Raw genomic sequence first — 23,406 nt, forward strand, 5'->3', positions numbered from 1 at the left:
TAATGCTTGTAAGCAAAGCTGGTCTCAGACAGCAACAAGGCTAAGACTTGGGCCCTAAGCAATCTGTAAACCCATGAAAAATCACCCTCTCCACTGCGAAGTTCCTGCTGTGGACCAAAGACTCCTACTGCCTGTAGAGACTGCTTGCTTACCCTTCACTCCCATGGCCCGGAATCTGGGCAACACATGCTTAATAATGGAGCAGGGTCTTTCTAGAAGGGGTCCCACCCTCCTCACCCATCAGAGCGCTGTGATGTTATTCCCCAACAGGGAGCTAAAATGCTGCAGCTGCTGTGTTTTAATGTTTTTAGCTGTTTGAATTCATTTTGGTAATGTGTCCCCAGGCTTTTTAGTCAAGGGCACAGTGCTACAAGATCACATATCAAACAGAACAAAACAGGATGTCAAGGAGGGAATTCTAACTTTCAAAGTCCCCATGTTCAAGGCCTGATTTATAAAACCCTCTGGAACCCCATTAACCAAAATGGGCCATGGAATAGAGCAGGCGGTCATGAGATTTGTTAGATCAACGTCAGTTACACTGAAAGTACTGAAAAGCCATGATTCAGATGTGCTCTGGCGAGTGCAACTGCTGAGCTCAGCGACAGTGCATTTGAGAACCTGCCATCACAAAAGGTAGGAGCGACAATGGAAAAGTTATCCTATGCTACTCTCCCTTAAAAAGCAAATACAAAAAAGCAAAAACAAAAACAGTATCCCAATGAGCCTGCCTTGAACAACACTGTCTGGACTCCCTGCGAAGAGAGGTCAGACCGCTTGCTTAAGAAGACACTCAGGTGGTTTGAATGGACCTCACCAGGCTTAGGGAGATCACAAAGGAGGGACCCGAGAAGCGGTCTGCACTGGAGACAGGTCGGACAAGGATATTCAATTCAAGAATAGCCAAATTTGCTATGGCCACCAGAACCAGAGACAACACACACAAGCAAACCACATTCATCATTTTCTTTTCTTTTTTTTAAAAATATGTGACTGGGATACTAACAGAAAATGCAGTTTAATGTAATTAAATAGAAAAGCATTACAGAGTGGGCACAATGAATTGAATAAGGACTTTGTATTCCACTTAGCAGTCATGCACATTAGTGACCAAGAAAGGATTTACAATTCATTGTCAAAAATCCTTTTAAATGGCCAGTCTCTTAAGGATGGCTGCAGCAGAACAAGGCAAACTGAATACTGGAATGAGGGGGAGAATCGACATCACCTGAATGCTAGTTTTGTGTTTTCTCTTGGGAGTCCCTCCAGAGCGGAATCCAGGGTCTGTTTATGCTTTCTGCTCTAGCGCTCTACATCGAGAGCGGTCTAGGGTGGGGTATGTCGCCAGACCATGCCCACAGCCAGGCTAGAGCTGCTCCCTATCAATCCCCAGGGCTGGGCCCAGGGCCCATTTCTGGGGCAGAGGGGAGGCATTGCCCATATGGGAGAGGCGATATAAGGACGATATGGACGACTTCAAACTTTGACTCTGCCATGAGAAAAGCCCAAAGACTGTGGCCTACTCCTCATTGGAGAAAAAAAAAAATGAAGGAATTTCTTAAAAGTGGAAAAAAATGGTCTTAGCTCCTGTTTTTACCTGCAACAGGTGTCAACTGCTGATTGAGCATCCCCATTGGTGTTGGTGGTGGCACCACCCCCATGAGAGCCCCCACAGGGGTGCCTGCTCGGGGAGAAGCACTCGGCTGCTGTTGCTGTGCTGCTCGCTCTCTCTCCTGCTGCTCAGCAACTTTAGCTGCCCGCTCTGTAAAGGCATTTCAGATTTTCAATTCTGTTTTTAACCCAGGAATTCAAAATACCATCCATTGCATTCAACAGGACTAGTAAAAACACAGGCAACAGTTCTGTCTCAACGGAAGGAACAGTAGGCGACTAGTCTCAACACAGGAGGAGTCGGGCCGATTTCACTCGGTAACCTAGAGTCCAGCTTTCCTATCCCATCTTGAGAACTGGTCTGCAAAGATTTCAAGAATGTTAAGACTGCAACACACATTCAGAAAGCACAGGTTTTATTTAAACACGTCAGCAGCGAAACCAACGTGGTTAATCTCACAAGGCACCCTGAAGATGAGAAGCGCTGCCGTTATTCTAGTATTAATAGCATTACAAATTATTCATAATTTCAACATGAAGCAATTCCATGGCCCATTATAATTTTTGGCACAATTGTTACTTACACTACTTTCCTGATTCCTTGCACCCAATTTTACTATGATTTGAGGACTCTTGTCCTAAGTGTCATGGGGTTTAGCAGCTGAAGAAAATTAACTCTGTAAGGGAAAAGTAGCTTACTGCATCCTCCACAAGGTTTTAGGGAAAATAAACACTACTTTCTACATCCTAATTAAGCCAAGAGGTCATGTTTAATAAACCCCAAGGGGAAAATACTCCAGGCTACAGTCATTCAAAGCAGGGAATATGTATACACATATGAAGTAATGGACAGGTACTGCCAGAACCAGGTTTCCTGAAGCTGAGCAGTTCAGTAGTGACCATAAATTATCCTAAATCAGCAAAAGTTCCAAGAATTCACTCTTATTTTATTCCAAAATGCAAGAGGAGCATTTGCTTGTGCCAGTTCTGGGCTGTGGAACACACCTTGCTACGTCTCTTATGCCTTTGAGCTGTTCTGTCCTGTACCTCCATAGCCAGTAGTCCCCAACAATCACATTCCCAGTCTTTTTAGGAGCTAGCAGCCTGGACCCTTTCTAGAAAACTCTAGAAATGTGTATTCCCCACACACCCACAATACAGGGCTTATACTGCTTCACTACTCATATAAAGGAAAGCCTCCTTACTCCTCACAGGGCAAACTGAGGCTGGGAGACAGGTAGTGACTTGTCCAAGGCTACAGAGAGAACCAGCAACATGTGGTCCTGACTAATGATAGCACATTCTGCTGCCACACATTAACCCTCCAACATGGAACTCAAAAGATACTGTTGGCTGATCGAAGGAATGGAAAATAGCTTGAGATCCCATGGCTTTAAAGAGAATCAAGAAGCAACAGCTCCAGTCCTCTGTTAGTGTATAAGAATGTGAAAGTCAAGCAAGTCAAAGCTTCCTAGGCTACGACAGAGTTGCCGGATAGGCAAGTCATCACTCACTAACACTGTCCCAGTTTACAGATCCTCTGTACAATGAGCGTGAGGGCACAAAGGCCATCTGAACAACCCATTTCCTTGTGCTAGCAGTGAAAAAAAACACTGAATGACCTAGAGCCCCACATTAAATTCTAGTATTTTCATTACACAAATGACAGTAAAATGGGAGAGCAAAAAAAAAGTTGAAAAAAGAAAAATTCGATCTGTGCATCAGATACAGGACTGGCTACCTATTGGCTCTTTCCAGGAAGTGCCCAAGGGACTACGTTGGAAAAGAAAATTGTTAAATGAAGCCAGCCAAACTCCAAACTCTGGGTTTTGAATTCAAAACCAAATTGGGTTTTGGTCACAACAACAAAAGTTCAGATTTTGTTTCAGATAGACACTGCTGAGTCATACCCAACTCCTCTCACTCGGTTTTCCCTGAATTTCAGACTCCCCAGGATATGGGAGACTTTCCTGGAAGCCATCATTTCTCCCTCTCTTCAGCCCTGCTCCAGTGTTTTTACTTTTACACTACATCCAGACACATCTGTCTTTCTTCACATTCTAAATAACCAGCCACAGAATATGGGCTTCATTTGACTTAGATGGGCCTTTATACCCAAGTGAGCTTCATTTCCAACGCTCCTCCAGTGGAGTGATATCTTTGGTCTTAACTATCATTAAGGTCAGAAATATCAAAGCTCTATAAACTTGGACATTGTCCCCCCCCCTCCGCCCCCAAAGTCTGAGATTCTTATGGAACTGACTAGGGTTTCTTAAAGAGAATTCTGCAAATTATTTGTTCTTTATGATATTAAAAGGTATTATATGAATACTTGGTCAAGTTTCAGAAAATGCCAGGTGAAAGAAAACAGGTGTTTACTGTAGGTCTTAAAGACTTAATGTGGGAATATGCACTGTAAGTTTCCAAGAGTGAAAGTGTCTGGAGTACTTCTCAAACTGGTTTTGCCACAAAGGTTTTTCTGGCTAACATCTTGTAGGATTAGGATTCTGCAGAAAATCTCTGGGGAAGCCTGTCAGATAATTTTATAATTATCAATTGATATAAATGAAAGGAATAAAATCTTTTTAAAAAATTTTTTTGGAAACACCATAAACTTTAACAAAGGAGGCAGCCCTAATTAATTTCTTTATGTTTCCTGGAAAATAATGGACTTAGCCAAGAAGAGTTATGGTTGACCACAGTGGTGAAACACTGAGAGATAGCTCTAAACTGGCAAAATGAACCATCACATACAATACCAAATGGAAAAATATAGCTCCAAAGGCAAGACTACTGCCTAAGCTAATGTTCATTACTCATTTATTAAAGGTATGCCTGACATTAAAAAACAAAAACAAAAAACAAACCCAAAATCTCTCTCAAGTACTTGTCCCTAAAGACTAAGAACCACCAAATCCTTAAAGGAAAGCTCACGGCCCAAAATGATTTAATTATAGAGTAAAAGGAGAATGAAGGCGATTGAGCTTTATCAGAGACTTCAAGTGCCTTAAAAGTAGCCACGAATGCAGACACAGCACAGGCCAGGACTGGCCGAGGAAACCAAGCGCTTTCAGCCAAGCCTCAGCCTGGAGCTTAAACGTGTGGCTTATCAAGAGCCATAATAGATGCTAATTTTGAAAGCCCCCTTTCAGATGAATTTTAACCAAAATTCTAATTTAACATACTTGTACAATCATTCCCCAGCTCAACACATGTGTGCTTACAGGACTCAATGAAAGAAGAAAACCATGCAAATTTTAATAGCAAAATGTTTGAGAAATTTTTTGGGAAGAAGAAACAAAACAAAACAAAACAAAACAAAACAACACCCCACCAGGATCAAAGGCCAAGTCAGGGTCAGTGCTTGCTTGGTCAGGACAAGGCTGGCATTTAAACTGCTGGATGGGAGCCATTTCAGACAGTCCCCAACACAAAGTTCATGTGCAAGTGGTCAGAACAAGAGAGTAAAACCTGTCTACGCACGTGCATTCCTGAAAACACCCCCTTGCTTAGAAAACTGAGATAGTTGCGCCTAGTTTCTATTTACCTTCATATTCTGCTTTCTTGGCTGTCTCAAGGTTTCTCCATTCTGTCCCCACCAGTCGGCTGAGCTCCCCAAAAGAGTAGTCTGGGTGCTGGGCCTTAATCACAGCTCTCATCTCACTGCTGAACAGGATGTAGCCACTCATGTTGATTTTCCGTTTGGAGCCTTCCTTCTTTGCACTGCCTTTGGCAGACTTTGGGGTAGACTGTAAGAGAGAAAGCTCTTATAGCGCATCAGAACATCGCATCTGGTTAACTGCTCAAGGTTTCTGGAAGCCAGGAACATGTGATTCAATAGTTAGAGCTGGCCATTTCCTTGGTCTAAAGAGTTCTTCCTTGCCGCTTACCATATAAGAAATAAATGAAAGTTTCACTGAATTCCATGACTATAATTTGTAATGATGACCTCACAATTACGTCTTGGGAAAATTCTGAATGAGGAAAAAATATGAATAGGGATCACCTCCACCCAGATGAGGGTCTATAGGAAGAGAGAATGGAAAGATATGAGCAGTAAAAGCTAGAGTAACAGAGCGATGCCACTCTTCATTGCTCTCCTTTAACACAGGACAGGAAGAGCATTCTAACTTAATGTGCCATTAAAAATAGTTATCTATGCACATTTTAAAAAGACAAGAAATTAAAAATTTTTCTTAGTGGCATCAAGAAAGAAAAAAAATCAGTTCCTTCCTGCAGAATTGCAGGCTGAAGCTCACATATGTGGGGGCTAGATGTCTCCTTCCTTTGGCTTGAGCGTGCTATGAACCAAAGCTGAGACTAAGACAAGTAACAGGAACTTGTCACCATCACCTGTGGGGGTGTGTAGGGCATGAGATCCAGTTCACTGGCCAGGGGGGTCTGAAGTTGAGGTAGAGAAGGAGGCTCAATGACTTCACTATCCTCTTCTCCCATCTCTTCAATATCATCATCTCCACCTTCTAACTCAGCAAATTTAGCTTCTAGCAACTGGATCTTCTTTTCCAACAAAGGTGAGGGCTCTTTCTGAGGAACAATTGGTTTTCTAAAAGAAGTGAAATAAAAAATAATAAATAAATAAATAAAATCCCCAAACACCACTCCAGGATTCATCAGAAAGCAACACTTTGGTTTAAGATTTAGAAGACTTCCTGGGGCATCTGGGTAGCTTAGTTGGTTAAGCGTCTGACTCTTGGTTTCAGCTCAGTTCATGGTCTTGGGAGTCATGGGATTGAGCCCTGAGTTGGGCTTTGCACTCGGTGCAACAGGGCTTTGCACTCAGTGCAGTCTGCTTGTCCCTCTCCTTGTGCTCCTCCCCGTGCTCACTCTCTCTCATAGGTAAATAACAAAATTAAAAAAAAAAAAAAAAAAAAAAAAAGATTTCCGCAATCTGCAATGTATACTCTAAATCAGCAAATGAAAGAACTTAAATGTGTATTTATAAAAGTCACATGTACTCATGGATGTTTGTATTTTAAAGGATAGTGCTGAATACCCACAAAAGTACTGGGTCCAAAGTTGGGATCTAGTTGCCCATATAGTGAAAAGAATTTTCATACTGTGGAACTAGGCAATCTTTTAACAGGCTATAAACTAGATTCAAGGAATCTGCCTCCATATTACAATTACTGGAGTCCATGTCAAGGGCAGTTACCACATCTCAGCAGATTAGGAAGAGTTTCCTTTAATTTTTAGCTGAATTAATATTTTCTATTTGAAATGTATACTGTTCTAGTTTTAGACCTAAGAAAAACAAAAAACCACTATGGTCTACACAATTTTGATATCAGTTTTCCTATTAAGAGCTAAAGTGCTCTTTTCTCTTTTGTTTTTCAAACTTTACCTGAAGTAATAAATCTCATCATCTACCACTTTAGCAGAGAGTGAAAACCTCTTCAGTCCTTTGAATTTCTTCATCTGTTTGTCACTCTCGTTGTAGCGGCTCTCACAAAGCAGAATGTCATTTTCTGGTATTTCAGTTGGTCTGCAGGAGAGGAAGTCCTTGAATGACAACACAGCACATTTTCCTGAAAGACAGATTTGAGGGAAATTAAAGGAGTGAACTGTGGCTACAGCTAACAATTATTTTAAAATTTTTATTATTTCTGAATGAATACATTCATATGATTCAAAAGTCAGATATAAAAGGTATACACAGGTGTAAGGATAAGTGTGCAAATCAACAGATTAAAAGTCTAGATATGAATCCATACAACTGGATTTTTACAAGCAATGGGTTATTGACAAGGGTGCCAAGACAATCTGAGGGGGGGAGAAAGAGTCTCTTTAACAGACAGCGCTGGGACAAGTGAATTTCCATATGCAAAAGAATGGAGTTGGACTCCTACCTCACACCATATACAAAAATGTAACTCAAAATGGATCAAAGACCCAAATGTAAGAGCTGTAACTATAAAACCCTTAGAAGAAAACATAGGTATGAATGTTTATGACCTTCTATTAAGCAATGGTTTCACAGATGTGACATCAAAATCATAAGCACTCAAATAAACTGGACTTCATCAAAATGAAAAACTTTTGTGCTTCAAAGCCCACTCTCAAGAACGTGAAATGGCAAACCACAGAAGAAGTATGTGTAAATCATATTTCTGGTAAAAAAGTCTGGCATCCAGAACATACAAAGAACTCCTATAGCTCAACAATAACCAAACAACCCAATTATAAAACAGGCAAAGGATCTGAATAGACATTTCCCCAAAGAAGATATACAAACGGACAATACGCACATCAAAAAAAGCTCAACATCATTAATCATTAGGGAAATGCAAACTGAAACTACAATGAGATACTAGTTGATAGCCATTAGAATGGCTATTACATTAAAAAAATAAACCAGAAATGAGGCACCTGGGTGGCTCAGTTGCTAGGCGTCTGCCTTTGGCTCAGGTCATGATCCCAGGGTCCTGGGATCGAGCCCTGCATTGGGCTCCCTGCTCAGTAGAGGCATACTTCTCCCTCTCCCTCTCTCACTCTCCCTGCTTGTATTCCCTCTCACTGTCTCTCTCTCTCTCTCTCTCTGTGTGCCAAATAAATAAATAAATAAATCTTAAAACAACAACAACAACAACAACAAAAAAAAACCAGAAAAATAATTAGTGTGGACAAGGATGTGGAGAAATTGGAACCTTTGTACATTGCTGGTGGGAATGTAAAATAGTGTAATTGCTATGGAAAACAGCTTGGCAGTTTCTCAAAAAGTTAAACAGAGGGGCGCCTGGGTGGCTCAGTGGGTTAAAGCCTCTGCCTTTGGCTCAGGTCATGATCCCAGGGTCCTGGGATCGAGCCCTGCATTGGGCTCTCTGCTCAGCAGGGAGCCTGCTTCCTCCTCTCTCTCTCTGCCTGCCTCTCTGCCAACTTGTGATCTCTGTCTGTCAAATAAATAAATAAAATCTTAAAAAAAAAGTTAAACAGATTGCTATATAATCTAGAAATGCTATCTCTAGGTAAATATCCAAAAAAACTGAAAATAAGAACTCAATTAGACACTTGTATACCAATGTTCACAGCAGCATTATTCACAACAGTCAAAAGGCAAAAACCACCCAAATGGCCATCAACAGATGAATAAACAAAACGTTATATATACATATAATGCAATATTACTCAGCTTTGAAAGGGAATAAAATTCTGATACATGCTACACCCTGGATGAACCTTGAGAAGATAATGCTAAAGTGAAATAAGCCAGACACAAAAGGACAACTATCACATGATTTCACTTACATGAGCTACCTAGAATAGGCAAAATTCATAGAGACAGAAAGCGGAACAGGTATTACCAGGAGCTGGGAGAAATGGGTAGTTACTGCTTGCTGGGCACAGAAGTTTTTGTCTGAAAGATAAAAATTCTAGAATTGAACAGTGGTGATGGTTACATAATATCATCAAGAGACTTTGAATCACTGAACTGTACACTTAAAAATGGTTAAAATTCGAGGTCTAGCAAGATAGTGGAGGAGTAGGAGACCTAAATTTCATCTGGTCCCAGGAATTCAACTGGACAGTTACCAAAGCATTCCAAACACCTACAAACTCAATAGGAAATAGAAGAGCAGCAACTCTATGAACAGAAAAGTGACCACTGTCTGGGAGGCAGGACGTGACAAGTGAATCTGAGGGAAGAGGGACTACAGTGCGAGGTGGGGGGGAGCCTCTGTCAGCTGGCTCTCAGCAAGTGAGAGAATTGCGGAGCATAAAATCAGAACTTTCATAAGTCTGCTCCGCTGAGGGACGTCACTCCAGTGGCCAAGTTGGGGTAGAGCCCTTGCTGGGACAGTGTGGTCTCAGGTCCTGCGGGGTCACAGAAAGATCGGGGGTGTCTGTGGCAGAGCTGCCAGGTATCAGAGCCAGGAAGCTGGCGGCAGAGATGGAGCCGAGCAGTGGGCTCTCAGCTCGGGGTTACCTTAAACTGTGATCCAAGGCACAGTTGGGCCACTGCTCTTTGAGCAGGGACTCCACAAATGGCAGATCCAGGGAGACCCACCTCCTTCCTCCTCCTGGAGGAGCAGTGTGGGAGTATGCAGCAGGAATCTGCTGGGTTTGGAGACTCCAAACAGTGCCGTGTGCCAGAGATAGAAACGCTTAATCTGGGTGAGCACGGAGTGCTGCCGGAGACCAGGGAGATGGGAGGGACTGACTGCTTTTCTCTGAGGGCGCACTGAGGAGTGGGGTCTCAGCTTCTCCAGGTTGGAGATTGGGAGGCCGCCATTTTCATTCCCGTCCTCCAAAGCTGTACAGAAAGCGTTCAGGGAACAAAAGCTCCCAGAGCAAACCTGAGCAAATTACTTTGCCTGGCTCCTGGCAAGGGTGGCGCAATTCTGCCTTGGGCAAAGACATTTGAGAATCACTGCAATAGGCCTCTCCCCCAGGAGATCAAAAAGAACATCCAGCCAAGACCAAGTTCACTGATCAAAGAGAACTGTGGAACTCCAGAGATAGGGGAATGCAACACATAGAATTCATGGTCTTTTTTCCCATGATTCTTTAATCTTTCAAAGTTAATTTTTGAAATTTTCTTTATTTTTTTTCTTTTTCTCTCTTTTTTTAAATTTTTCTTCTTTCCTTTTCCAACCAACTTCTTATCAATTCCTTTTTTAAAATCTTTAATTTTCATTTTTATAGTCATATTCTACCTCTTCATTGTATTTAACCTTATTTTTTATAAATATATGTTTTTCTTTCTTTAAAAGTTTGGGATGCAGTTTCTTCTAACACACCAAAATATACCCTAAATCTTGTATATAGCTTTGTTCTACTCACCTGCCTGATCATATTTTTTTTTAATTTTTCTTTCTTTTCTCAACCAACTTCTTATCAATTCCTTTTAAAAAATCTTTTTAAATTTTCATTTTTACAGTCATATTCCATCCCTACATTGGATTTACCCTTATTTGTGTGTGTGCGTGTATGTATATACATATAGACACATGTGCACGCGCACACACATACACACATATATATGTATATTATATACAGTTTTTCTTTCTTTAAATATTGGGAGGCAGTTTCTTCTAACCGACTAATACACACAGAATCTAGTGTGTGGCTCTGTTCTATTCACGAGCCTGATCATAATCTTTTTTTCCCCCTCAGGGTTTCAGGTCTCTTCTGATTTGTTTAGCATATATTTTTCTGGGGTTGTTGTTACCATTTTAGCATTTTGTTATCTCATTCAGGTAGTCAGGAAAAAATGACTAAACAAAACTGACACCTCAAAAAAAAGAAAAAGAAGTGGTACCAACTGCCAGGGACCTATCAACATGGACATTAGTAAGTTATCAGAACTAGGGTTCAGAATGACAATTATAAAGACACTAACTGAGCTTGAAAAAAGCATAGACGATAGAGACGATAGAGAATCCCTTTCTGGAGAAATAAAATCTAACCAAGTCGAAGTAAAAAAGGCGATTGATGACATACATGCAATCAAATATGGAGGCTCTAACTGCTAGGGTAAATGAGGCATAAGAGAAAATTAGTAGTATAGGAGACCAAATGATGGAGAATAAAGAAGCTGAAAAAAAGAGAGATAAACTACTGGATCACAAGGGGAGAATTCAAGAGATAAGTGATACTGTAAGATGAAATAGTATTAGAATAACTGGGATACCAAAAGAAGAAAAAAGAGGGGGGTGGGGAGAAGGTATATTGGGGTAAATTATACCAGAGAACTTCCCTAATTTGGGGAAGGAAATGGGCATCAATATTCAGGAGGCACAGAGAACCCACCTCAAAATCAATAAAAATAGGTCAACACCCTGACATCTAACAGTAACACTTACAAATGTCAGAGACAAAGAGAAAATCCTGAAAGCAGCTCAGGAGAAGAGGCCTATAACCTACAATGGTAGAAACATTATATTGGCAGCAGACCTATCCAAAAGAGACCTGGCAGGCCAGAAAGGGTTGACATAATATATTCAGAGCACTAAACGAGAAAAATACGCAGCTAAGAATACTACATCCAGCTAGCTGTTATTGAAAACAGGAGAGTTTAAAAGCTTCCAGGACAAACAGAAACTAAAAGAATTTGCAATAACCACACCAGTCTTACTAGAAATATTGAAAGGGGTCCTCTAAACAAAAAGAGAGCCTAAAAGTAACATAGACTAGAAAGGAAGAGCAAAAATATACTGTAACAGTCACCTTCAGGCAATACAATGGCACTAAATTCGTATCTTTCATTGCCCTGAATATAAATGGGCTAAGTGCCTCAATCAAAAGACAAAGAGTATCAGGTCAGATAAAAATATTAGACCCATTGATATGTTGTCTGCAAGAGACTCATTTTAGACTGACAGACACTTCCAGATTTAAAGTGGGGAGTGGAAAACCATTTATCATGCTGACAGACATCAAAAGAAAGCTGGGGTGGCAATCCTTAGATCAGACAAATTAGATGTTAAACCAAAGACTATAATAAGAGATGGGAAAGGACACTATATCATACTTAAAGGGTCTATCCAACAAGAAGATCTAACAATTGTAAATATTTATGCCCCCAACATGGGAGCAGCCAATTATATAAGCCAATTAATAACAAAATCAAAGAAACAGACTGACAATAACACAATAATAGTAGAGGACTTTAACACCCCTCTCACTGAAATGGACAGATCATCTAAGCAAAGGATCAACAAGGAAATAAGGACTTTAAATGACACACTGGACCAGATGGACTTCACAGACATATTCAGAACATTCCATCCTAAAGCAACAGAATACATATTCTTCTCCAGTGTACACAGAACATTCTCCGGAATAGATCACATCCTGGGTCATGAATCAGGTCTCAACCAGTGCCAAAAGATTGGGATCCCTCCCTGAATATTTTCCGACCACAATGCTTTGAAACTTGAACACAATCACAAGAGGAAAATTGGTAAGAACTCAAATACATGGAGGCTAAAGAGCATCCTACTAAAGAAGGAATGGGTCAACCAGGAAATTAAAGAAGAATTTAAAAAACTCCTGGAAACAAATGAAAACGAAAACACAACTCTTCAAAATCTTTGGGACACAGCAAAAGTGGTCCTTAGAAGAAAGTATATAGCAGTACAAGCCTTTTCCAAGAAACAAGAAAGGTCTCAAATACATAGCCTAACCTTACACTTAAAAGAGCTGGAGAAAGAATGGCAAATAAAGCCTAAACCCAGCAGGAGAAGAGAAATAATACAGATCAGAGAAGAAATCAGTCACATAGAAACCGAAAGAACAGTAGAACAGATCAATGAAACTAGGAGCTGGTTCTCTGAAAGAATTAAGACTAATAAACCCCTAGTCAGACTTATCAAAAAGAAAAGAGAAAGAAAGAACCCAAATAAATAAAATCATGAATGAAAGAGGAGAAATCACAAGAGCACCTGGGTGGCTCAGTTGGTTAAGTGTCTGCTTTGGGTTCAGGTCATGATCCCAGGGGTTCTGGGATGGCATCCCACATCAAACTCCCTACTCAATGGGGAGTCTGCTTCTCCCTCTCCCTCTGCTGGCTCCTTCTGCTTTTGTGCTCTCACTCGTGCTCTCTCTCTCTCAAATAAATGAACAAAATCTTTTTTAAAAAAGGAAAAAACTGGGGTGCCTGGGTGGCTCAGTGGGTTAAGCCTCTGCCTTCTACTCAGGTCATGATCTCAAGGTCCTAGGATCGAGCCCCACATCAGGCTCTCTGCTCAGCAGGAAACCTGCTTCCCCTTCTCTCTCTGCCTGCCTCTCTGCTTACTTGTGATCTGTCAAATAAATAAAATCTTAAAAAAAAAAAAAGGAAAAATTAAAAAAACAAAAAAGAAAAAGAAAGAGGAGATATCACAACCAATACCAAAGAAATACAATTATAAGAACATATTATGAGAAACTATATGCCAATAAATTAGACAATCTGGAAGAAAAGGATGCATTCCTAGAGACTATAAACTACCAAAACTGAATCAGGAAGAAATAGGAAACCTGAACAGACCCATAACCAGCAAGGAAATTGAAGCAGTAATCAAAAATCTCCCAACAAACAAGAGCCCAGGGCCAGACGGCTTCCCAGAGGAATTCTACTAAACATTTAAAGAATTAACATCTATTCTCCTGAAACTGTTCCAAAAAATAGAAATGGAAGGAAAACATCCAAACTCATTCTATGAGGCCAGCATTACCTTGATCCCAAAACCAGACAAAAACCCCATCAAGGGGCGCCTGGGTGGCTCAGTGGGTTAAAAGCCTCTGCTTTCGGCTCGGGTCATGATCCCAGGGTCCTGGGATCAAGCCCCGCATCAGGCTCTCTTCTCAGTGCAGAGCCTGCTTCCTCCTCTCTCTCTGCCTGCCTCTCTGCCTACTTGTGATCTCTATCTGTCAAATAAAAAAAAAAAAAAAAACCCATCAAAAAGGAAAATTACAGACCAATATCCTGGATGAGCATGGATGCAAAAATTCTCACCAAAATACTAGCCAATAGGCTCCAACAGTACATTAAAAGGATTATTCACCATGACCAAGTGGGATTTATTCCAGGGCTGCAAGGTTGTTTTAACATCTGCATATTAATCAATGTGATACAGTATGTTAATCAAAGAAAGAATAAGAACTACGTGATACTCTCAACAGATGCAGAAAAAGCTTCTGACAAAGTACAGCATCCTTTCTTTATCAAAACTCTTCACAGTGTAGGGATAGAGGGAACATACCTCAATATCATAAAAGCCACCTATGAAAAACCCACATCGAATATCATTCTCAATGGGAAAAACCTGAGAGCTTTACCCCTAAGGTCAGGAACACCACAGGGATGTCCACTACCACCACTGCTATTCAACACAGTACTAGAAGTCCTAGCCTCAGCAATCAGACAACAAAAAGAAATAAAAGGCATCTGAATCAGCAAAGAACACGTCAAACTCTCTCTCTCTGCAAATGATAGGATACTTTAAATGGAAAACCCAAAAGACTCCACTCCAAAACTGCTAGGAATCAGGAATTCAGTAAAGTGTCAGGATGCAAAATCGATGCACAGAAATTAGTTGCATTTCTATACACCAGCAACAAGACAGAAGAAAGAGAAATTAAGAAATTGATCCATTTACAACTGCACCCAAAACTGTAAGATACCTAGGAATAAATTTAACCGAAGAGGCAAAGAATCTGTACTCAGAAAACCACAGAATACTCATGAAAGAAACTGAGGAAGACACAAAGAAATGGAAAAACATTCCATGCTCATGGATTGAAAGAATAAATATTGTGAAAATGTGTACACGACCTAGAGCAATCTACACATTTAATGCAATCCCTATCAAAATACCATTAACTTTTTTCACAGAAATGGAATAAATAATCCTAAAATTTGTATGGAACCAGAAGAGAGCCCAAATAGCCAGAGGAATGTTGAAAAAGAAAAACCAAGCTGGTGGCATCACAATTCCAGACTTCAAGCTCTATTACAAAGCTGTCATCATCAAGACAGTATGGTACTCGCACAAAAACGGACACATAGATCAAGCGGAACAGAACAGAGAGCCCAGAAATGGACTTTCAACTCTATGGTCAACTAATCTTCAATAAAGCAGGAAAGAATGTCCAATGGAAAAAAGACAGTCTCTTCAACAAATGGTGTTGTGAAAATTGGATAACCACTTCAGAAGCATGAAACTGGAGCATTTCCTTTCACCACACACAAAAATAGACTCAAAATGGATGAAAGACCTAAATGTGAGACAGGAATCCATCAACATCCTTGAGGAGAACACAGGCAGCAACCTCTTTGACCTCAGCCACAGCAACTTCTTCCTGGATACATCACCAAAGACAAGGGAAACAAGGGCAAAAATAAACTATTGGGGCCTCATCAAGAGAAAAAGCTTTTGCACAGCAAAGGAAACAGTCAACAAAACCAAAAGACAACTGACAGAACGGGAGAAGATATTTGCAAATGACCTATCAGATAAAGGGCTAGTATCCAAAAGTCTATAAAGAACTTAACAAATTCAACACCCAATAAAAAAAACAAAAACAAAAACAAAAAAACAACAAATAATCCAGTCAGGAAATGGGCAGAAGACATGAACAGACATTTCTGCAAAGAAGACATCCAGATGGCCAACAGACACATGAAAAAATGCTCCACATCACTCGACATCAGGGAAATACAAATCAAAACCACAATGAGATACCACCTCACACCAGCCAGAATGGCTAAAATTAACAAGTCAGGAAACGACAGGTGCTGGTGAGGATGTGGAGAAAGGGGAACCCTCCTACACCGTTGGTGGGAATGCAAGCTGGTGCAACTTCAAAAAGTTGAAAATAGAGCAACCCTATGACCCAGCAATTGCGCTACTGAGTATTTACCCCAAAGATAACAAATACAGTGATCTGAAGGGGCATGTGCACCCCAGTGTTTATAGTAGCAATGTGCATAATAACCGAACTATGGAAAGAGCCTAGATGTCCACTGACAGATGAATGGATAAAGAAGATGAGATACACACACACACACACACACACACACACACACACACACAGGAATATTATGCAGCCATAATATAATGTATAATAATACATTATATGTTAATAAAAAATAAATTAAAAAAAGCAAATGGTTAAAATGCTGTATCTTATGTATTTAACAATAAAAAACGGTAGCATGTTGTTTACAGTTTTACACCTAAATTTTGTTGTAAAATAACGTATCTTGAGGATCACTGCTGGTATTAACACATTGTGTTTATTGAAACTAGTTCCCTTTTGATGGATATTTAGGTTGTTTCCAATTTTTTGCTCTCCCACTAAAACAGAACAATGCTGATATAAGCAATTTAAGACATCTATCAATTTGTATATGTGTGAGTCTATTTGAGGTATAAATTTCTAGAAGTATAAAAGCTGGGTCAAGGGTATGTACACTTTAATTTTTATTATAGGTATCATCAAATTATCTTCCATAGAGGTTGTGTTCATTCATGAATCCACAACAAAGTAGACAAATGCCACTTCCCTATGTTCTTGTCGGCCAGTAACAATGGAATCTTTGACAATTTTATAGGTAATTAAAAAAAAGAACAGAACATGTGGGTACTTTTAACTTGTATCTCTCTAATGGTTGAGGTCAGGCATATTTTCATTTAAGAACCACTAGTAGGGGCGCCTGGGTGGCTCAGTGGGTTAAAGGCTCTGCCTTCAGCTCAGGTCATGATCCCAAGGTCCTGGAATCGAGCCCCGCATTGGGCCCTCTGCTCAGCAGGGAGCCTGCTTCCTCCTCTCTCTCTATGCCTGCCTCTCTGCCTACTTGTGATCTCTGTCAAATAAATAAATAAAATCTTAAAAAAAAAAAGAACCACTAGTAACTACTGTCTGCTTATCCTTTGCCTATTTTTCTGTTCGATATTGAGCTTTTCTAACTGCTTTATAGAGGCTCCTCATATATGAAATGTGATCTATGATATACATTTCAAATATTTTCCCAAAGTTATCATTTATCTTTGTTTCCGCCAGTTTTGGTTATGCACACATTTTCAACTTTTACAGCTGAATGTATCTGTCTTTTCCTGTATGGATTCTAGGTTTTATGTCAAAGGTTATCAAAACTTCTTTCCCATCATTTCTTTTGGTATCTTTGCAGATTCATTTTGTTTAAATCTATAATTTATCTGGGAATTTATTCTGAAATTGATGTGAGGCAGGAATACAATCTTATTTCTTTCCAAATGTCTACGCTGTTTCCAAATACCACTTAGAGAAAAATCCATCTTTTCCCACTTATCTACGATGCCACTTTTATCATGTTAGTTTATCCTTGGGTCTACAGCTAAACTTTCTATTCTATTCAAATAATCTGTTTACTGATATATAAATAATTTAATTATTTTTAAAATTATTTAAAGTAAGCTCCATGCCCAATGTGAGGCCTAAACTCATGACCCTAAAGTCAAGAATCCCACACTCTACCGACTGAGCCAGCTAGGCACCCCAAATAACTTTAGTTATTATTAAGTTATAATGTTTTAATATCTGGTAAGGACAGACCCTTACCCCTACCATGCTTTTCAGAATTTTCCTGATCTTTGTTTCTGATACTGTTTTTTTTAAATTTTTTAATAAACATATAATGTATTTTTAGCCCCAGGGGTACAGGTCTGTGAATCGCCAGGTTTACACACTTCACTGAACTCACCACAGCACACACCCCCCAATGTCCATAACCCCACCACCCTCTCCCGACCCCCTTCCCCCCAGCTACCCACAGTTTGTTCTGTGAGATTAATAGTCTCTTATGGTTTGTCTCCCTTCTGATCCCATCTTGTTTCATTTATTCTTTTCCTACCCCCCAAACCCCCATGTTGCATCTCCACTTCCTCATATCAGGGAGATCATATGACAGTTGTCTTTCTCCGAATGACTTATTTCGCTAAGCATAATACCCTCTAGTTCCATCCACATCGTCGCAAATGGCAAGATTTCATTTCTTTTGATGGCTGCATAGTATTCCATCGTATATATATACCACATCTTCTTTATCCATTCATCTGTTGATGGACATCTAGGTTCTTTCCATAGTTTGGCTATTGTGGACATTGCTGCTATAAACATTCGGGTGTATGTGCTCCTTCAGATCACTATATTTGTTATCTTTGGGGTAAATACTCAGTGGAGCAATTGCTGGGTCATAGGGTAGCTCTATTTTCAACTTTCTGAGGAACCTCCATCCTGTTTTCCAGAGTGGTTTCACCAGCTTGCATCCCCACCAACAGTGTAGGAGGGTTCCCCTTTCTCCACATCCTCGCCAGCATCTGTCATTTCCTGACTTGTTAATTTTAGCCATTCTGACTGGTGTGAGGTGATATCTCATTGTGGTTTTGATTTGTATTTCCCTGATGTCGAGTGATGTGGAGCATTTCTGCATGTGTCTGTTGGCCATCTGGATGTCTTCTTTGCAGAAATGTCTGTTCATGTCCTCTGTCCATTTCTTGATTGGATTATTTGTTCTTTGGGTGTTGAGTTTGCTAAGCTCTTTATAGATTTTGGATACTAGCCCTTTATCTGATATGTCGTTTGCAAGTATCTTCTCCCATTCTGTCAGTTGTCTTTTGGTTTTGTTGACTGTTTCCTTTGCTGTGCAAAAGCTTTTGATCTTGATGAAGTCCCAGTAGTTCATTTTTGCCCGTGGCGATATTCCTAGGAACATCTGGGTTTTCCACATACAGTATCATATCATCTACGAAGAGTGATAGTTTGACTTCTTCTTTGCCGATTTGGATGCCTTTAATTTCTTTCTGTTGTCTGTCCCTGACACTATTTTAAAAATCAGTTTAAGTCCCAACTTCTTCACAAGAAAATTCCTATTGGTACATCTTGTAGGATCACATTAAAGAGTAACTTAGGGAGAATGAAATCTCTATGATGTTGTGACTTCTTATTCAAGTACATAGTATGCTTTTCAGTTTGTTCAAGCATTCCTTTTTAAATGCATCAAGAGTGGCACACCCGGGTGGTGAAGTCCATTAAGCATCTGCCTTGGGCCCCAGTCATGATCCCAGAGTTCTGGGATCAAGTCCCACATCCGGCTCTTTGCTCGGTGGACAACCTGCTTTTTCCTCTTCCTCTGCCTGTCCCTCCCTTTCCTTATGCTCTCTTTCCCTCTGACAAATGAATAAATAAAAATCTTTAAAAAAATGCATTAAGAGGAGCAGTTAAAAACTTTCATTATACAGGTGGGGCACATACCTTGTTAAATTTATCCCAAGGCATTTTATCTTCTTATTAATAATTATTAAAAAAATTTTCAAGTGCTTTTTATTTAAGTGATCTTCACACACAATGTGGAGCTCAAACTCACGAGCCCAAGATCAAGAGGCAGATGTTCTACTGAGCCAGCCAGGTGCCCCATTATTGAATCTCTTAAGGCAGTTGCTGTATTATCCATGTTGTACTCAGCCATCTCACTTCTCTTATTGTGTGAAGTAATTCCAAGTTGATTTTCCTGAATTATCACATTCTTAACTTCCTCAGTGTAGACTTTGTTTCTTATTTCTACCCATGCTGACTAGTACTTCCACAACACGATTAAATAAGAGGGATATGGGCACCCCTCATTTTGCTCTCAACCTTAACAGGAGTGTTCATAGTTAATAACTTATTAAACATTAACATGCAAAACACCTAAAACATGTAAAAACAGGTCAGAAACATTTCAGAAACTTAAAACAGCTGTGATTACTATCACTGCCTTAGACTTACACACAAGAACTTGACTTACACAATCTGAAGGCTTTTCAATTCAGAGAAGGCATAGTTACCATTTTCCATAATTCACAGAAGGAAAAATAGAGATTTGGAAAAGGTAAAAATTATGCTCACAGCTAAAGAGTAAAACTGACTAACAGCCCTGGAATGGATGTGGTCTCTCTGTGTCCTGACCTGGGGTTCCTACCAGGCCCTGACAAAACATGGAAAGACATCCTGGCTTTTAAGCCCAGGAAGCTTCACTTAATAAAGCATACAAAACTTACAAAAACCTGCTGGACTCTGACTGGAACTATAATGAATTGATATACCAAATATGGGGAGAAGTGACTTCTTTAAAATACTGAGTTTTCCAGCTATAAACACAATGAATCACTTCATTTATTTAGGCATTCTTTAATTCCTTTCAATCATTTTCTCACAGGGTGTTATTTTCTTCCCCTAAGTAGGCGCCACACCCAGTGTGGAGCCCAAAGCGGGGCTTGAACTCATGACCCTGAGATCAAGACCTGAGCTGAGATCAAAAGTCAGACGTTTTATTGACTGAGCCATTCAGGCACCCTGACTCACATGGTTTTTTGGGGTCTGTGTGTGTGTGTGTGTGTGTGTGTACAGGAGTCTTATACATCTTTTTTAAAGATTTATTCCCAGGTATTTAAGGTAAACTGCTTGTTTTTAAAATTCAACTTTCTAACTGCTCTTTGATGATAAATAAAAATATAGATAATCTTGATATTTCCATTTATTAATTCTAATAAAAAATTCTATTATGAAGAAAACAGAACCAGCAAATAAATTAGGAATTGGCATGTTTCAGGAACCTAGGTTCCTGGGAATTTTACAATCCAAGTGCCCAAGGATGGAGGCAGTTTCTGTCAGGTGTGGCCATGTTCATTCCCAAAAGCAAGTTCTCTGTGGCTGTTTAATTACCATATAAGTTACTGAAGGCAATGAACAAAAATCATATGTATAACAGCAAAACAGGACTAAGTGAAATATGCCCCCATCAGGTCTATAAAAATGTTATACCTCACCTAATTATCTTTAAAACTTTTGTTCCAAGGAGACAAAGGTGAGATTTACATTCAACACTGTGTACAGTTAACACAATAAAATTATAAATCTTCTAAAGCTTAAATACCTTAAATTGTTGCTCCCGACAGAAACAAATTAGTTTAAAAAAAAATCTGCCTCCTTGCATGTGAAAGTCAATATAAAACGTAACCAAAAAACCCACATTTTCTTCCTAAGGGGTGGATACTGAAATGCATAAGCTGGGCTGAAATTCCCTTTTGTGACCACTAGATGCATTTCCGTTTGGGGTTTACCTCAAGAGAAAGTAACCATGCATCTCACTGTATGGCTGGTATCCTGCCTAATAATACTGGCACCTCTTTTCACTCTCCACAGTGTTCTAGCTGGCTGTAAACCAAGAATCCAAACACCAGGACAGAAGCAGAAGCGAGAAGACCTAGGCTTTAGTTTTGGCCAATGTAGTAGACAGTAACTTCGCTTTTCTGAGAATAACAGCCCCTTTTGTACAAGGTCATGGTGAAAAATAAAGATGATCCTGGATATGTAGTTTATAAACTACAGAGTGCAACACATTTTAATAGGTGCCTATAAAAAGGATGGTGTCGGTGAAAATGGTCAAGGAGGGGGATCCAAGGGCCATTCTCTCACAGAAACAATGAGGAAAGCCACCAGAAACTGTCAGAATCAACATTATCAGAACTCTGGGAAACAGCCAAACAACTACATGAATGCTTAATCAAGAAAAAAAGTGACTGCAAGTAAGCAGGAGAGCTTTGTGGCATTTTAACGTACTCTTTTTTTTTTCTTTTAATTTATTTATTTGAGAGAGAGAGAGATCACAAGTAGGCAGGGAGGCAGGCAGAGAGAAAGGGGGAAGCAGGCTCCCTGCTGAGCAGAGAGCCCGATGTGGAACTCGATCCCAGGACCCTGAGATCATGACCCGGGCCGAAGGCAGAGGCTTAAGCCACTGAGCCACCCAGCCGCCCCATTTTAACGTACTCTTGCCTCATCCCCCTCACTCTCCTCTGGCTCAGCAGCAGTCAGGAAGATGGCAGCCCACACCCCTGGTGCGAGTTTCTGGTGCTGGAAGGAGCAGAGCATTCTCCAAAGAATTTGGTTGCCTGTTTTGACCAACATGGGTGGCTTCCTGAGGGACTAACACAAAGGGTTTGCCTTTATTTCACTTAACTTGGAATCTCATGGCAGAGAAGTGGCTATGGTACTTCTGTTGAAAACACCTAAAGGCAAAAGAACCAGATGGTGCCAGTTGGAACAAAGGTTATCAGTTGGGGCAAATAGTACAAATGTGAAAAAGCCTGGCAGAAAAAGCTGGGCAGTGAGATACTTTGGGGAATGAATAAGAGTTCTGAAAAGCTTCCACATATCCGGGGAAATCTAGAAAGGCACGCACGTGCCATGGGCAGGATGCGTGCTCAGAAAAGACCCAAAAGCCCTAAACTCTCACCTCTGGCTGACCGTCAAACCCTGTGTAAGCAGGATGCAAAGGCAAAGGCAGAGTTGTAAACTTCAGGCTGAGGGATGAAAGTGTCTTCCAACACAGACACAGCCTCAAGCTGCAGAGACTGGGAATTTTTTTGTTTGTTTGTTTAATCCAAGCATTTAAGAAAATTTCTATTAAATCATTAGCTGACCATTAAGCTAACAGAACAGAGACTTCAGTGACCACACACAATAGCAAAAACAGTTTAAATGAGTAACTATGACTGTAGTAAGCTGTAACAATAAAGCCTGAGGAAAGGGGAGAATCCGGTTTCCAGAGGTATCACAGTATGATATTCAAAATAGCCAGTTTTCATAAAAAATTACGAGGCCATGCAAAGAAATAACAAAGTACGGTCCATTCACAAGATAAAAAGAAATGAACAGAAACCATCCCAGAGAAAGCCCAGACACTGGACTTAAGAGACAGACACTTTATAGCAACTGTCTTAAATATGCTCAGAGAGCTAAAGCGAACTATGGACAAAGAACCAAAGGAAATCAGAATGCTGATTCACCAAATAGAAATTATCAAGAATGAGACAGGAACTGGAATGCCTAAAAAGAAACTCTGGAGCTGAAGGGTGCCTGGGTGGCACAGTCAGTTAAGTGTCTGCCTTTGGCTCAGGTCATGATCCCAGGGTCCTAGGGTGGAGTCCCCATGGGGCTCCCTGCTCAGTGGGGAGCCTGCTTCTCCCTTTCTCTCTGCCCCTCCCCCCATGCTTGTGTGTACTCTCTTCTCTCTCTCTCACAGATGAATAAAATCTTAAAAAAAAAAAAAAAAGAAAAAACGTCGCGGGAGCTGAAAAGTGTTAACAACGGAAATGAAAAATTAGAAGATTTTAAGGGCAGAAGAATCTGTGAACTCAAAGATAAGCCAACTGAGATGATCAGTCTGAGGAACAGAAAGAAGAAAGAATAAAGAAACATGAGCAGTCTATGAGACCTGTGACACATCATTAAGCAAACCATCATAGGCTTAATGGGAATCTCAGAGGGAGGAAA

At 40.2% G+C, this 23,406-nt stretch overlaps 1 protein-coding gene across 12 annotated transcripts in view; it reads right to left on the reverse strand.

The window, feature by feature from the left end:
* LOC111143886 (polybromo 1) overlaps nt 1–23,406 on the reverse strand; it is a 128,081-nt gene that overhangs the window by 10,238 nt on the left and 94,437 nt on the right. For 7 of the 12 annotated variants that reach the window (XM_022497918.1, XM_022497926.1, XM_022497921.1 and 4 more), the window contains 3 exons: nt 6,974–7,157; nt 5,965–6,175; nt 5,159–5,360 (listed from right to left, as the gene is read on the reverse strand). In XM_022497918.1, the coding sequence (XP_022353626.1) occupies nt 5,159–5,360; nt 5,965–6,175; nt 6,974–7,157 (597 nt within the window). Of the gene's footprint in view, nt 1–1,597; nt 1,763–5,158; nt 5,361–5,964; nt 6,176–6,973; nt 7,158–23,406 lie in introns of all 12 variants that reach the window. The other 5 variants (XM_022497916.1, XM_022497915.1, XM_022497914.1 and 2 more) reach the window with 2 other exon arrangements.

Source organism: Enhydra lutris, unplaced genomic scaffold (genome assembly GCF_002288905.1).
Source record: "Enhydra lutris kenyoni isolate GAN:26980312 unplaced genomic scaffold, ASM228890v2 scaffoldscaffold10, whole genome shotgun sequence".
Taxonomy (NCBI): domain Eukaryota; kingdom Metazoa; phylum Chordata; class Mammalia; order Carnivora; family Mustelidae; genus Enhydra; species Enhydra lutris.